Here is a 16,363-nt window from a genome sequence, read left to right on the forward strand (position 1 = left end):
ATCAAACAAAGCTAGTTGTTTTGACTGCACTACACTTTTTTTTAACATGATCTCAAACTACCTCATTCTCTCTGAGACGCATATGCAGTGAACAAAGGAAAGTAAAGCTCCTTCGATAGTGACTGATCTCCTTCGTCGGAAAAAAAGTGGCCAGAGTGAAGAGTGCACTTCTATTGAGATCCAGCATGATCAGATGAATAGCAAATGATCGCAACCTGTGGGAAAGGGTTGGAAGGAGGGTGTAGGTGATGAAAAGTTTAGAAAAAGAAAAGTGGGAATGGAAGAGTGATGGATGAGGAAAACTTTGACTCTCGGGGAAGAAGTGAGAAGTCTTGGGATGCAGGTGGAAAATCGAAGAAAATGTTTATTGAAGGAAAAGGAGGCTTTGACTTAATCAGTGAAGAAGAGGAGGGAAACTTTCTTAAAGAATGAGAATAAAAGGTTTTAACAAGAATGGGAAAGGTTTTTGGAAAAATGAAGAATGAGATATATTCTGCAATAAATACATGAATTAATGTATGTATAATGAGTCAGAGGAAGAAGGACAAAAAACAAAGGCATTAAAAAGAGGGGGTGATGAAGAGAGGTGAATGAAACAGTATGGAAAGAATAAACCATCAACAATGGGAAGACAACATTCCATGTTGACCTTAAAAAAGAGTGAAATGAGGTGGAAAAGTTGGGAGAGGAAGAAAAGAGTCACCCAGAAAAGGATTCACTTGTTTTTAGAAAAAAGGGGAAAGGGCAAGTGCCTTAGGATGAGGAAGTAGAGAAAAAAAAGTTCAAAATGAATGGAGAAAGGAGGAGGGAATGTGTTTTGAGAGAGGATGGATTTAGAAAGAATAGAGACAAAGACAAGAAGTTTGAAGAAGAGGAAGCTGCCAGGATTAAACATATATATATATGTAGCTAAACCTGTAGCTGCCTGGGCTGTGCGAACTTCAATTTATGTCAAGCACAGATTATTATCCATAGCGTTTTAACTGTTTTGAACTTTTACCATACATCTTGCTCTGTTCTGTTTGTGTTTTAAGATTTTTTTTGACTTAGTGAGGAGGAAAATAATGCCAGAGAAAATTGTAAGGATGGCAGCAATAATGGGCAAAAGTAGAGGTTTAGGGTCTGGAAAGGGGGCAAAATGGAATATGAGGGAAGGAAGAATATTGTAGGAGATGTATACATGGGGGGAGACAAAATGTTTTATGGATAAGCAAGATGGATAAAAGGGCTTTGGTGATAGAAAAAGTCGGGGAAAGTTTTAGGAAACCGGAGGATGAGGGGAGTAGGAGTAGGGAGACTTCAAGGGGAAATGAACGAGGGAGGGAAGGGAGGAGGGATGAGGATGGGGGCGTAGGGAAGAAGAGGAGGGGGGCATCACCGGCCCTTTTTTCTCCTCCCCAGATGATGAGAAGGCTGCCGAGCGCACTGCACACCGCCGTACGTTTGTTCCCTTCTCAGTCACAAAGTGCCCAAAGCACCAATCCGTTCCGAGCTAAACCGAGCCACGGCGTGCGTCTACTCCCCCAAAAGTAACCCCCGCCTCCACCACCACCACCAACACCCCACCACCGCCGTCTCCGACCGCCGCTTTTTGGCGATGGAGCCGTAACCAGCCTCACTGCGTTGAACAAGCGAGTGAAAGAACGGAGCAGATACGCGGAGACAGCTGAGACCAAGCGGCTATGGAGGAGAAGCGCGGGGAGGCTTGAGTCTAGACCGCACGCAAATCAGCAGCTCCACTTGTCCGGATTACTTTTTGCAACCTCCACCGAACTCTCTTGTTATTAACATTATAACAAAAAGGATTCTCTCTTCTTTCGTCTAACCATCAAAGCCTATCACTCTACAGCAAGGATGCAGGAGAAGCAAGCGATCTTTTGCACGGGATGCTGGAGACTAACGCTGCTGTCGTGCGTCCTGGCTCTGCACTTGATCCCGTTGTCTGTCCGCGGTAAGAAACTGCCCTTCACTGTCCAGTTTAATCACCTCAAAATGTTTGATTCCTTGATTTTTCTTTTTTTCCCCCTTTCTTTCTTTCTTTTTTTTTGTTAAATTTCTTGCTGCTGCAGCAAGTCCCTTCTGTGGATTCAGGGTACCTTAACACACTCCCACAGGGCAGCCAGAAAGGAGGTCAGTGAGGCTCTGATTGTAGGTTAGGCAACACTTCACACTCAATAGACTACAGTTGGGTGCCATATTAATAACGTTTTATTGGTCATTTTCTAATCAATGCAATCTGAAATAAATCTGATTTCGGAGGATGCGTCGTCGAAAATGGGCTATATGTTAAATAAATATATACATTTTATTGACAGTAAAACAGCTGTCACCTGGACATCACGCTGTAGGGCTTCCTGTGCAATTTCGTGTGAATCTTTACATTTTAGGAGAGAAAATGTCCTGATTAGGTCACGGAAAGCTCACCATTGAACACAGGTCCCAGTGGGGATGTCATGGAGATGCTACGAGAAACAAAAATGGCATAAAGCAAAATCAGGTCAGGATAAACGCACGAGTCGGCAATTTAAGTCCTCTTGAATATATTATGGAAACACCAGAGGAGGCAACAACTGGGTCAATTTAAACCCATGTGATACGGACACGGCGCAAGAGGGGGTGTTAAGACATAAGTTAAAATATTACCGTGAGTCTGTGGAAGGGCTTATATGGGGATGTCATAGAAGTATATGACTATATGTTCTCAGTGTTCAGTGTTGCAAGCACTGTAAGTCATTATGCAGCAGGGGAGGGTTTAAAAACCGTTTAACTGGCTCCAGCATTAAAGACATGCCGATGCACCGACACGGCGGCATTTTGGACGTCAGTCACCGACAAATCAACTCAGTAAATCATCACTTTGAGCACTGCGGGCACACATTAAGCAGCAGCAGGAACATTTTTGGGAGAATTTAGAGATTTGTGGCAGTGACAGCGTCCAGTCGATGCAGTAAACCGGTTCCCTGGAGGCGCACTGGCACTACAGCGACACAAAGGCGAGGATTAGGGCCGGGGGGGACCTGATGAATAATTCATGAAGGGATCTGAACGGACATTCTGATACACAGAGAGGAAGGGGAAAAAACATTAAAAAAGACAAGAAAGCTCTCTGCCTCTGCCTGTGTGTGTGTGTGTCTTTGTCTGAGATTCATTGCGCACGGCCGAGCTACATTGCTGTCAGATTAATAATGCAGGAGCGTGCACGAGATGGAATCAGTCTGGCGTTATAATCTAATATAATCTGGCTGATTCCTTTCATAACGCTCGCTGAAATTCATGGAGTGTGATTGTGAGGTTAAAGCCACATATTTTATTGTCCGCCTGTTTAATACTGAGCAAAATCCATAAATGTGTCTGGAAGCTTTCTACACATTCAGCAGCAGCCGAACAAAAATAATGACTTAACCCTCCGACCAAATTATGTCATTTCATTCAGCAGCCTTTGTTCCAGTTTCCCGCACTAATGTCATGGATGCAAGCAGGCCGTTTCTCCTGCTTTGTCACACTAAAGTGTGATGATGAAAACCAGTTTTTAAAGGATTTTAAAAGTTTTTCAAACCTTACCCATGCAATGTAATGCACATTGATGATAGAGCTTTAGATTCATTTAAATGAATTTTTTTTTTAAATGTATTTATCCCAAGCAAAGTTATATGTGAGGATTAATAATGCTGCAAGGCTTTCTAGGACGACTGGAACTCCCCCCCTAAAAGTTAAAAACATTCAACTACATGCATCTCTAAAATTATTTGCTGGAACTATTTCTAATCTGGGCGCAGTAACTCAGTGGTGTCTTTGCTGTATGCACATTTTTCAGAATATTAAGAAGTTCCCTTAAAGGTGTGTATTGATATTGCATCACGACTCCAAGCTTAAATCTTTTGGCAATATTAATCACCAGTTATTGCAGTGGAATCATTAAAAAATCTCCTCACAGCTACACTATCATCTGTTTTAGAGTGTAGGGGCAGCACTGCTTTGAGCTAAACATGATGAACACATGTATTCTTTCCCAAATTCACCATATTAGTTTAGTACCAGGTGCTAATGAGCTAATGATTCAACCTCTTAAGCCCTCAAATGTCAGTAAGAAAATATAATTCGCTCAGCAGCTGTTGTTCATCATCACCTTTGTGGGTCAAGCTAAGAATTTTAGGGTAATAAAATACAGTTTGATCACCTTAAACTCAACTTGAGTACCAATAACTCATTTAGGGTCTTTTGTCCACACTATAGCAGGCATTCGGTGTCAGCTCAACCTTAAGTGGATGGATAACAAAAACAGGTCAGCTGATGTGGTGCAGACAACATAAAACAACCTTGGGCTAACAATCCTTCCCCCTCCTCCTTCTCCATCCACACATACACGCACATCATCATCATCATCATCACATCTTCTCGCTTCACCGGTGAATAAGGAGGCGGCAGCTTGCCCCACATCTGTGACTGATGCTCAAACGACCAAGGCCAACTGTGCTGAGACGATGACAGCCGACCAGAAACTCGTCACTCATTTGCTGTCGTCTTTTTCTCCGGTGGCCATTTGCAATCCTCCTCCCTCTTGTGTGTTTAACACTTTTATGTCGCCGTCTCTCCCGTCGTCCTATCCCCTATGAGCATTTCAGGTGGTTGATATGTGATGGATGGCGTAACGGTGTCCAGCGCTTGTTTCTGTAATGAAACTCATGAATCTACGCAGCCTTTCCTCATCTTATGCTCTCCCTTCATCTCCCCCTCCTCTCTCAGTGTCTCTTCTCTTCTGGCCTGCTGACACATATCTGCATGTTGACAGATTATCTTTGATGTGCACTGGGTTAATCTTCAAGCCAAATCCTCCCTCCATGACTCCACTAACCCAGTCCAGCCTCTTTATTTTAAAAAGCAAGCAACACAAAATTTACTCCGTCTATGCTCTGGTTATTGGTGAACAATGGCTTTGCACTCACTCATCCTCCACCTTTTGGTCTCCATGGAAACCACACACATCCACTGAACAGTGTGTTCATATCACGGGCATAATGTGCGATCGCGCTTTGAATTCCATTAAGTTCAAAATGTTGGTTGGATTTTTGGCTAATGCTTACATTTCTTGCCAAGTCTGGTGGTTCTCCGCCTACTGACCATGCATGCATGTGTGTGTCTGTGTCCATTGAGAGTGGACATAGTCTTTTATTACCAGTTCTAATTTGTAGATGTTATCATTATTTGTACTGTCTATTCATTATTTCTGGATAATGATTTCATACTCGGCGCAGTGTTTGATTTCCAGTGGGGCCAATTTAGTATTGACTCCAGAAACAATAGTGTCTAAACTCAGCACATAGAAGCAGTCTTCATCTCTTCATGCCACCTTGCAGCTCATATACAGTTAGCCTTGGTGCTTGTTACATGTTCAGAGTTTGCATATGCACTCCAGGTTTTATAAGAAAGTACAGAAAGTGATGTGATTTTATATATTGCATCATATCTTCTATCTGAGCTGGCATGAGTGTGTCGTGGACATGCAGAGCAGCCAGGATTGATGGCTGACGTTTCCAAAATGCTGCAGTTGTGTATAAAGAGCAGAGTTCAGGAAGCAATTAGCAGCGACAAGCGGTCTTGTTAGTAAAGTGACAGAAAATGAAAAGACAGCAGTGATATCCATTTTGTCTTCCTTGAATCAGAACAAGGAATCTGTGATGCAACACTCTGAAGATGGTTTTTTTTTTTAATTATTCATTTTCAACTTCTTCTTTCAGCTGATCGCTTTGTGAGGTAACCCCAGCATATCATTTTCCTCTATTCTATATTTTATGCCCAATGCAGCCCTCCTCATTTATCCAGGCTTGGCACTGACTGAAGGAGTACCAGGGCTTGTGACTTCACTGTGGCTGTGTTATTTCCTGTAATACACTTGGGAGCTTTATTTTGATGCTTTAGCAAAAGTGACACAAAAAGCTTTAACATATTAAAAACATGGATTGCATATTACATTGGATGTGATGCATATCATTAACAATACTACTTGCCTTTTAATGCTCTGTATGAGACTCACATCAGTTCATATAAAGGTCACATCCCTCTGCACACACTCATAAACTGGGCTGCACCATAGACCTAGTTATCTGGTATTCCAGTTTTTAATCCAAACATAACTGATGCTTGTTTATCAGACCAGCTCTCTGTCATTTTTGATGTGCTGCTCCCTCTCTCCCCTACAAAAACCACATCTCCCTTTCCGCCAGTCACATTATATTAATTCCTCCATTGCTAACAGTTTTTGTGGGGCCTTCAAAGCCGCCTTAGATATTTGGACTGTACAGGCTCCCCTGCCCTATCCCAGCACTGAGGACCTTACTAATTTATTAAACACCACTTGCTCCTCAGTTATGGAGAATCATACTCCATATAAACCGAAGAATCCCAGGCCTAAACAGTCACCCTGGATCAGTGACGCCACTAGAGCTATTAGGAGGGAAAGCAGAAGATCAGAAAGAAAATGGAAACAGGACAAGATTTAAGTCTCATTTGAAATCTTAAAAAATAAACTTCATCAGCACTTCTAGGTCTACCATTTCTCTTCAAACAGGCAGTTGTTCAACCCCTGCTGAAGTGAAGAACAACCAGCTAGACCCCATCTTACCCAACAGCTACCAAGCTATGTCTTAACTTTTCTTCCTCTTCGAAGTCTTGGAAAAATAATTTTAAATCAGTTTCTTACATATTTGCAACATAACCAAATCTTTGAAAAGTTTCAGTTGGATTTCGGGGCCAATTATAACACAGAGTCAGCCCTGCTGAAAGTATTACACCGATCTGCTCCTGTCAGCTGATTTAAGGCTAGCTGATATCAAAGCAACATCCCCTGGTATTATGAAGCATACATATCCCAGTGACCGACAGTGATGATATTCCACAGATCTGAATTTCAGTGGCTGACATGAGGGCGCAGATGGATATTTGATTAAAGTAGTATTCAGCACAAAGTGAATCTGCCCACAGTTTACAATATAAGTCAAGCAGGATGTTATGAAACTTTTATGTTAACTTTTGAAGTTGTGCACTTTTGCAGTATTTTAAAGGTACTGTTTGATACTTTTAGCATTTTTTCTTTCTTACTTACTGTTTGGTGGTGTGTGGAAATAATGCAAAGTTGCATCCCAAGTATAGGAAGCGTTATATGAATACAGTTATACATGTGATGACTTATGTACAAAGCATTATCATGTCATTGGCTATTATGTGTTTCATCCCAGATAAATCTGTTTGTTAGGAACCTATATGATCCTAATCTTACCTGAAATATCCTCACACCTGGATCTGCCCACAGATCACTGCTAGCATACGCAGGTGGCCACGGGCTTGACCCGACCAGCTGCTGTCCGGGCTTTATTGGCATTGCTGTGTGTGTGCAGACAGACTGTCCTCTACACAAAAGTGTGTGTGTGTGCGTGTGTGATTTGTCAAAAAGTAGCAATGCCCAGTGAAAAAGGACAAAAAGTCTAAAATGTGTGTTGTATGTTCCAGGCAAAGTGGTACCAGTTTGCTTATAGTTTCAGCGATACATCACGACACAAGCATAATTTGTTAAGTTAATAAAACTAAATGTCAGATTTTGCTTATTGAGGTCACAAGTGAATAATGTCCTTAAAAGCAGACACTGAGCCAAATGGTGCAGCAAGCTATGAAAATAGAACGCAAAGTATGTTGAGTTATTTTATTTGAACTTCCACTGAGTGTTTTCATTATGCATAGTAAAGAAATTATAAATTGATTCAGAAACTGTTGGGTATCTCTGGAAGGGCAGTCAGTCTCATATTTCTAAAGGTTCTTGTGTTTATTTGAGAAAAGTTGTGGCTTTTTAAAAATTGAACAACAGCAATACTGCAAGAAAAACTCTTTAACATGAAGATAAATGCAGAGTGCGATACCAGAACTCCTGCTGAATGTAATCACATTTATTCACTGATGGTAGTTTAAATGGTTTCGCTGGTTGGAGTGTGATTGAACGTGCAAATTTACTGCATCAGTTCCACACATTTGGTGCGATGACTTAATTTGTTCTTGTAGACAAAATCACCAAAGTGACAGCGGAGTTATTTTTGCCATACTTATTAAGACGCCCAGTCTCAGTGCTGTCGCATTTAAATAAACCACCCACCTCTGCACTTGGAACAGCTGCTCCTTAGTGTCGCTCATATTATTGTTTCAAACAAGAGCTCAGAAAGTGAGTCCACAAGTGCAGCAGAATTAACAGAGTCCACCTACACTCGCCGTTCCTTGTTCCACAACCTGTGAATTACAGCCCACATTTGACATTTCTTCTTCCAGGCTGGTGGTGTTCATTGACGTCTGTTTTTTGCAGTGTAATGTTTATTTGTATCAGGACAAGTACAGTATGTAATATAAATTAACGCAATAGTCACCTGCATTCATAGCTAAAACACTGCACTGTTTGAAGTACCCAACATAGGTTGGGTTTACAAAGAGGAACATGGGAAAAATATTCTTACATAGCCTTGAAGCTTTAAAAATTGCCACAGAATAATGAGAAGAATTAAACTGATATGCTGGAGTGAGAACGGTCTGCCTTTGATATGGTGAAACTGGTAATCTTGCAACAGATAAAAACTGCTAAAGCTCACCTGTGTCCCTCTATTTTCATTTTCTTCCCTTTTATGTCATCATCCTTGTGCCCAGGTGTTTTTGCTGCAGCTCTGACTCACAGGTGTGATTGTTGTCAGTAACCGTCCTTGGCAGTGATCCTCCGCCGTTTTTTTCCTTTCCTTTTCTTTTTTGACTAAAGAGAGTCATGAAAATCCTTGACAAAGTTTCATGAGCAGTTTGACAGTCATTGGGTGCCTCTGTCCTTTCTCCCCCCTCAAAGACAAAATGATACAGGATGTGCGCTTTTTTTTCCCTTTGCAGTGCTGAGTTGGCGCACTCAAACTCTGCATACCCTTGAACATTATTTTACATGTTTCTGTTTTTATGCAGGTAGTGTGTGTGTGAGGCAAAAGGTGAAAAATGTATGAAAGATGAATCAGATCTTTTTTCGCTTGTGTGTAGGCTTGCACCTGTCTCTTTGTGTTACCAGTACTACAGAGTAGCAGCTTTCTACTGTCTATCTCTCTTAAAATGTGTTTGTTTTTAATGTGTTATGTAGGTGCTAGACTGCCTGTCTGAGAGCGTGTCCTTGGTGATGCGAGTCACTGAGTTCATGCTCGTGCACCAGCTCTCTTTAGCTGGCTGTGCGCATTCCCGCCTCTACTGCAGGTTGTCATATTAACATTCAGTCTGCCCATCACACACCACTGTGAGCGTATACACAGACGCACACACACCTGTCGTGGCTAACAACCAGGAAGGAAAGGACATAATTATGCAGCTGGGTTTATATAGTTTACATAGTGGGTTTTTTTTCCCTATTGTGTGATGTTTGCTTCACAGTTTACGGTCAAATTTGCATGACAGTAAACTCTAGTATCACACAAGGCAGGCAGGCAATTAGTCTTTATCACCAATCAAGCACATTAAGTGATTGGACATTAAATAAATTGTTTAATCAGAGTTAGTCTTAATAAAACTGATTTCAGGCTTTGGGAAATTGTCATGGTAACATGACAAAAACATTTTAAATCCAGTATTTCTGACACTAATGAACACAGGGTCTGCAGCATCAGAGTCTTATATTACAATGTCCAGATAGATATAGGTCCTGCTATCAGTAAATGCTGATCTGTGTACATCTGACTGATTCATTCATGCATGCAGCAGCATTGTGGTTCATGCAAAATAAACAGGTTTGCCTTTTGTAATAACTATGAGGGGAGTAGGCTGGGGTGGATGGATGGGTCAAAACATCAGTTTTTTCATGTTTATTCATCGTCTTCTGCAAGCTGGTGAACCCAGACCCAATTTAACTCCTAAAGTTATATATTTAAATATTTCCCAAGCTTTCCAAAACAGACTATCTAGCATTTGCATGGAGTTCTTGCTGTGATTGGCTACGTGTTTGGACCATTGAAAGATGTTTATTGTTATCCAATTAATTAAAAAAAACAAAAGTCATACCATTTATGTCCACTGTGAACGACCATCTTTGAACAGAGGCGGTGGCTTACGACACCTACTGTCTGCCATCTATAACCCAGTTTTGAGATCCCTGCCCAGACACCTTAACGCCCACTCACATCCTGGGCCTGTTGACCTTAGGAAATCACATGATAGGGTAGGGCCAGGTTTCACAATGAGTTGACCCGAAACCTTGGCTGAATGCGAGCTACACCCGTTTTCACACCTTGGCTCATGTGATTAGGTAGAGGATCAGTATGGGGTCCTTGACCCTCTTGGGGGGACACTCCTACAGGGCTCAAGTCTGGAACCCTCCACTGTTTGACCTTAGAACTGAAGAAGCTTCTCAGATGAGACGTGAAACGTCTTCAAGCAACTTAAGGAAGTCCAGACGCTTTTTTTTTCCAAGCTCCTTAGACTACGATGACCTGAGTGACTGAGGACCTTCACAGACGTCATACCTTTGATGACTTTCCATCAAGACACATTTTATTTACACATAAACAAACTTAACCAGATCATTGTCATTTAAACAAAACACTTAAAAAAAACACTTCAGTTTTTGAAATATATGTAAGGATTTTGAAAGGTAGAGACAAAGGACATAAGATAAGAAAATTCCTGTTTGTGTCATTCTAATGGCAGCTACAAGCTGAGTAAGTTGACTTTGAGTTAGTAAATGTCAAAACAGTTTGAATCATTTTTTTTGTCTCTTTTGTCAGTACCAATGATTTTGTGTGATCTTTGCTTAATTCACACAATGCTATATGTTGAACACAATGCTATTTGACCTGAAATTTCTACAAGCATTGAAATAAATTGTCCTTGTAGAGGAGCGTTCTGATCATTCTCTCTCTCCCTTTTAAACTATGAGATACAAAACTTAATACTTGACCCCAATTTATAAGAAACTTGTTGGGTGTGGATGAGTGAGACAGTTGGAGTGAGCTGGTTGTAGTGGGAGTTAAGGTTGATCTGGCTGCAGTCTTTATAATGACATTTTTTGTAGTCTCCATGGGAAGCAGAGGGCAAGTTGCTTCGAGTGTTTGACCATTTTTCAATACTAGTGACAGAAACAAGGTCCACATGCAACATCCAGCTACTCCTTGTACAATGGTAACAAATTACTAGCAGACTGAAATCATCCACTCATTGCTCAAGGCACCTAAATGCAACTGCCTAAAATGATGCAGCAGATATCCTTGTTGTACGAAATTCCCGCTCACCATTCATAAATTAATACCAAAAAATTTGGCATTCAAATTTCAGATGAGGGTGTTGAGTGTGCTGTTGTGCTCTCATAAACCCATATTTGTTGCAGCAGAGGAGGAAAACAAACTGTGTAACTTTAGATGCGTATATGCACATGTGCAGTGTGCATGGACTTGTACCAAATCTGTCACTGAAATGAAAAGAGGTGGAGGAAAAGCTCATGTGTGAGCAAATGTGCACAAAACTCTGAGATCAACCTTCACAGACAAATGTTGTATTATTTGGTGTGCATGTGTGTGTGTTTGTCCATGAGTGTGTTAGTGTATGTTTTATGTGTATGTATGCCGTTCTTGTTGGGTTCAGAGCACTACATCAACCCTAGAGAGGCTGAGAGTGTATCCATGGCAACACATCCTTCCTCCATCCCACCACCTGTAGAATCAGAAATGAAAGGATTTATACGACGGAAGGGAAAAAAGGCAGCGTCAGACTGGAAAAGAGAAATCAGTGTGAAAAGAGAGAGAAAATTAAGAGACGGTGATAGAGAGGAAGAATTGCACAAATGAAAGGGAAAGTGAAGGAGGAAGGGATGACATGATGAGTAATATTTATGATGTAAGATGTGGGGAGGTTAGGAGCATGTAAGGAGATGGCAGGTCAGAGAGAATAGGAAAGGAAATGGATGAGTGAAAAATAAGAGAGTGAGGAAAAACAGTTGCAGAGTGCAGAACGCTGCTTTATGTCGATATTAATGAGCAGCACGAGTAAAGATAAAGAGGCCTTGTGTCCCATTCGTTAGAACGAGTGTGGAAATAGGATAAGAGATGAGGAATGTGTCTGTGGCTCTCATGTGGTTCAGGTATTTGAAGCTGGGATCAATGAGAATGAGTTAAAGAGGCTCTCAGTCACTCTGTTTCATCACCATTCACTGGGCTTCACTGGTCTCTTCTGTGGTCACTTCTGTGCCAGCGCCTTCACAGAATCATTTCATTCCTGTGAATAACATCCAGTCACTACTAGAAAAACACCAAAGTCCTGTTTTTTGCCTTTAACAACTTGGGAAAACCATTTTGGGGATAGATTCGGGTTTTATCATGACTACATGATCAAATTGGAGTTAGATTACTGTGTTTTTAATGAATCTTTATTTAAGGCAAAGATACTATTTGTAGTGGGGTTTTTTTAAATCCATAATGACTAATCCAATAAACTATGAAAAATGAATGGCAAATATTCCACCTAGATAAAGGTGTATTCAAAGTAAAAGCATTTTTTGTCAAGAAAGCAAAAAATGTGAACTGTCCTAGTAAAACTAGAAACTCATGTCAGTTGTTGTGTTATTTTTCAGTCTATTGGTTTTCAAATGCTTTTGGTATGTCAAACCCATCACAAAATATTATATGTAGAGGGGAAAAAATTCCCTTTTAACAGCAACATGCCTGTTATGTTACGCTACTTTGCAATCTTTGTTTCTGTAGATGTTTGTGTTGTTCACCTTTGGATTAGATTTTGGCTAAAATATTTACAGATAAATGTGAGAAGTTTCAATCAAAATAACAAAATTGTGTGATTTAGTAGGTTACAGGATTTTTTTTTTTTTTTTAATGCAATGAGTTCTATTTGCGAAAGTCAAGTAAAGGGCCATAAACAGACAAAAGATGATCTAAGGGACTGCTTGAAGATCCAGTAAAAATTAAATAGATATTCACTTTTTAGTCACTCAACTATTAGTCACTCATAGCTACGTAACAGAGTCCAAGACTGAGAATATGGAGTACTAATACCATTTGAAAAACAGTTCTCTTCCCACTAGCACCATGTAATTATTCACCTTTAGTTCATTTTAAAGAGATGCTGATTTTTTCAGGATTTCCCTTTTTCAATACAATTTGCATTATTTAGTTCACACAAATACTACTTTGTGCGCTTTTTGCAAGGATCCTCCCCTCGTAGGTATTTTTTATCTGCCCACCACATCCAACCCAACTCCACAGCACTTTATGACTGACGAATAAATTTACACTGCCTCCAATTTTCCTTTTCTTTTTTCTTGGCAGAGCAAGTGATTACAGATAATCTGTTACATGCTTTCAAATTTTAAGCTAATACTGTAATGTAGACACACCAAAACAGCATCATGGGCAGTTTAGCACCACAGTGCTTAAACGGACGCTTACAAGCCTTTCTATGTCATCTGTCCACTGTCCAACCTTTCACCTTCAAAGTCCACTCTGGGTCACCAAAGTGACTGGCGGGCCCTAACTGTCACTATCAATCAACTTCTTCTTTACAGTCTGTCAAGGCCAGTCGGAGTCCCCTAGGTCTGTGGGTGGTTTAGTGGCTTCCTCTCTCCAAACTGATCTGGGTTAAACAAAGGGCGAAGCCTGAGGGTCGGCAGCTCGCCAGAACAGGCTAACAGCACTTGGCCTTGAGGCGCCATCACCCCCTAACAATCAGTCTGATGCGCACACACACACACACACACACACTAAAGCCGAACTCTCTCTTCTCATTATGACCATCCACACCCTTCACTGGGGGAGCTGGAAGCCACCCCAATTACCAGTGGGCTGTGCTGGCAGAGAGACAGCACAGACACATACACACTCAAAATCACAACCATAAACAGATTCACAGACATGCGGCGTGAGGCGTCATCTTGCGTAATGCTGTTTAATTGTCTCATTTGAAGTGGGAGGGAAACAAACAAAGGCTCTTTTATTTCGGTGGTTTCTCATTTGAGCCTCAACTGGTGTGTCTCAGACCCTGACAGAGTCCAAAATCCTGTACTGACGCTCTCTGACTGAACCTTGCAGCTTAGGTTAACCAGTTATGTGGCATTACTCGGGTATAAGGCCGTTCGGTTAAGTTCTTCTTTTTAATGCAAACCCTACTGTATTATAGAGTAAACTATTTTGAGCAGGGGCAAAAGGTTGGACTTTTGAAAACTAATTTCCAAAACAGTCTCTGCTAAAATGCAAAAAAATAAAAAATATCCCCATGTTATCAACTCGGGAACTCACGAATCTCACTTTTGATTTAAAAATAAGATGAGACAACTTTCAGCTTAATACCAAAGTTCAAATGTCAACCAAATTTTAGAGGTGTGATTCACTGATAAAATGATACTGTAAAACAGACCTTTTGTCCATTTTAGTATCTGCTCTAAACCTTTGACGATCTCTATGATGTACCCTGCTCGGCTGATTTGTGGGTGAATTTATTTCTTCTGTGTACTTTGAGAACTTTCCATTTATTCTTGGTGTGAAAGCTGAGGTTGAACATTTTTTAATCCTAGAAAGTGCAGGGTGCAAAGCCACACCATCAAAAGGTCCAAGCAACAAATGGTGAGTTTTGAATGTGCAATAAAAGAACTGAAGATGTCACTAGTGACATGATTAAAAGCAATAGAACATCTACTAAACTGACTGTGTGATGAGACTGTTAGTGGCTGCTTTGATGTGTTATGGAAATTCTGTTTTTAGTCTTTAGTTTTGTTGGAGGTTGAGCTTCTATCATCGGCAAATCATAATAGGATCTGACTCAACATCATTTGTTTTTAATGACACGTAGACAGACTGGGTTATCAGAGCCCACAGGTAAACAGCATTTACATAAACTTTGATCCTTTTGTTCTTAAGTTTCCTCTTATGCTCTGAAGGCATGAACATAAACAATGAAACGCTTATGTATGAGTCTTAGACAAGGCAATAAGTCATAGCCTGATTATACCATTTATTAATTTAGTTGTGGATATCGTGCACATTAAAAATGCTAAAGTACTTCAGGTGACTTATACCACCACTGAATAGCAAATATTTATTCTGTATAAATTGTGAATTTTCTACATTACCTGCAGCTCATTAGAACAACTGTGGGATAAACATGCCGTGTACCGATGTGATGCAGAACTTACTTTCTCGGGCTGTCACAGACGCAGCTCCTTAACCAGCTGTCTGTCAAACGGTTCCTCCTCGTTAATCCAATTAAGCTAATGAGCCATTGAAAGGAAGACAATTGCACTTAACTGGAGCCCAGTCCACAGATGCACAGTGAGGCACATTGACACCACTGTGGTCTCAAACAGCAGACCGCATGAGTTCTGTCTGCAGAAGTTATTGTGCATAAACAAGTTTGAGTGTGCTAACTTGTAGATGAGCCTTCTGTACTCAGCGTCTAGCAGTTGGAATGTGGGCTCAAAGTTATCTTTCATGTGTAGAGGAACAGGTCTTCAAGTAGTGTTAAAGCAACTACAGTTTTAAAGCAACAGCTCTACTCTTCCTTGGAGTGTTTTTTCATTGGTGATACAGTATGAGAAACTTTGTGGCTGTGCCTTACTCATTTTTTAATTACTGTAGGCGGGTTGCACAACATTGCATATGTAAAGATGTAAGAAAAAAATGCTTATTCTGAATAATGCAGAGTCAGTCAGTAAAGTGCATCAGCTGTCAGTAAAGCGAGTGCACATCCACATTGATTTCAAGCTTTAGAGATGCAAACTGCTGGGGAAAAGTTCACTGTGCAGAGTAGAGAACAGGCTTTAAGTTAGAGGTTTGGCTCTTGTAGAGTCGCTTAGTGGATATCAGCATACTGGCTACATGAGATCTGTGTAAAGTTACCCCAAAAGATTGTGAGGAGAGCTGATTACAAATCTACTTTGTGCAAAGAACTGAGAATATAAGAAAAACTGTCATATAACAAAATGTTAACTAACCTAACTCATTTCTTTCTTTGAATCCTACAAATCAGACTTATACTGTGTTTCATTGTGCTTATAACAGTGACGGAAAAAGATCTATTCTGTTCTATTCCACTAAAAGCCGTCAAATGACAAGCTCCAAAATTTTTGAAACTGGCACGACGCCAGCCTCAGCTTCGGTAATTTTTGTGCTCCACCCATCCTCCGTTTTTATCCAGAATGACGCTTTTCTGGCTCATAAACAGCTGCCAAGAATGAAGCAATGTTAAGATCCAGTTTCCGTAATGTCCTGTCATTACTCATATCTCACAACAGAATTATGTCAGTGCTGTTTTACATCCCGTATGGTAACAAAGTGACAAGTCATTAGAGATGTTTGTCCTAAAGGCTCGGTCATGCCTG

The 16,363-nt window shown here is 40.7% G+C and overlaps 1 protein-coding gene across 8 annotated transcripts in view; it reads left to right on the plus strand.

Annotated features, from left to right (window-relative positions):
- The first annotated feature begins 1,386 nt into the window (after nt 1-1,386).
- cspg5a (chondroitin sulfate proteoglycan 5a) overlaps nt 1,387-16,363 on the plus strand; it is a 59,252-nt gene continuing 44,275 nt past the window's right edge. For all 8 annotated transcript variants that reach the window (XM_005929445.3, XM_005929447.3, XM_005929449.3 and 5 more), the window contains exon 1: nt 1,387-1,951. In XM_005929445.3, coding sequence (XP_005929507.1) covers nt 1,855-1,951 — 97 coding nt within the window. In that variant the 5' untranslated portion in view covers nt 1,387-1,854. The remainder of the gene's footprint in view (nt 1,952-16,363) is intronic.

The sequence above is a fragment of the Haplochromis burtoni genome, unplaced genomic scaffold (genome assembly GCF_018398535.1).
Source record: "Haplochromis burtoni strain Fernald_Lab_line unplaced genomic scaffold, NCSU_Asbu1 Contig_124, whole genome shotgun sequence".
Taxonomy (NCBI): Eukaryota; Metazoa; Chordata; class Actinopteri; order Cichliformes; family Cichlidae; genus Haplochromis; species Haplochromis burtoni.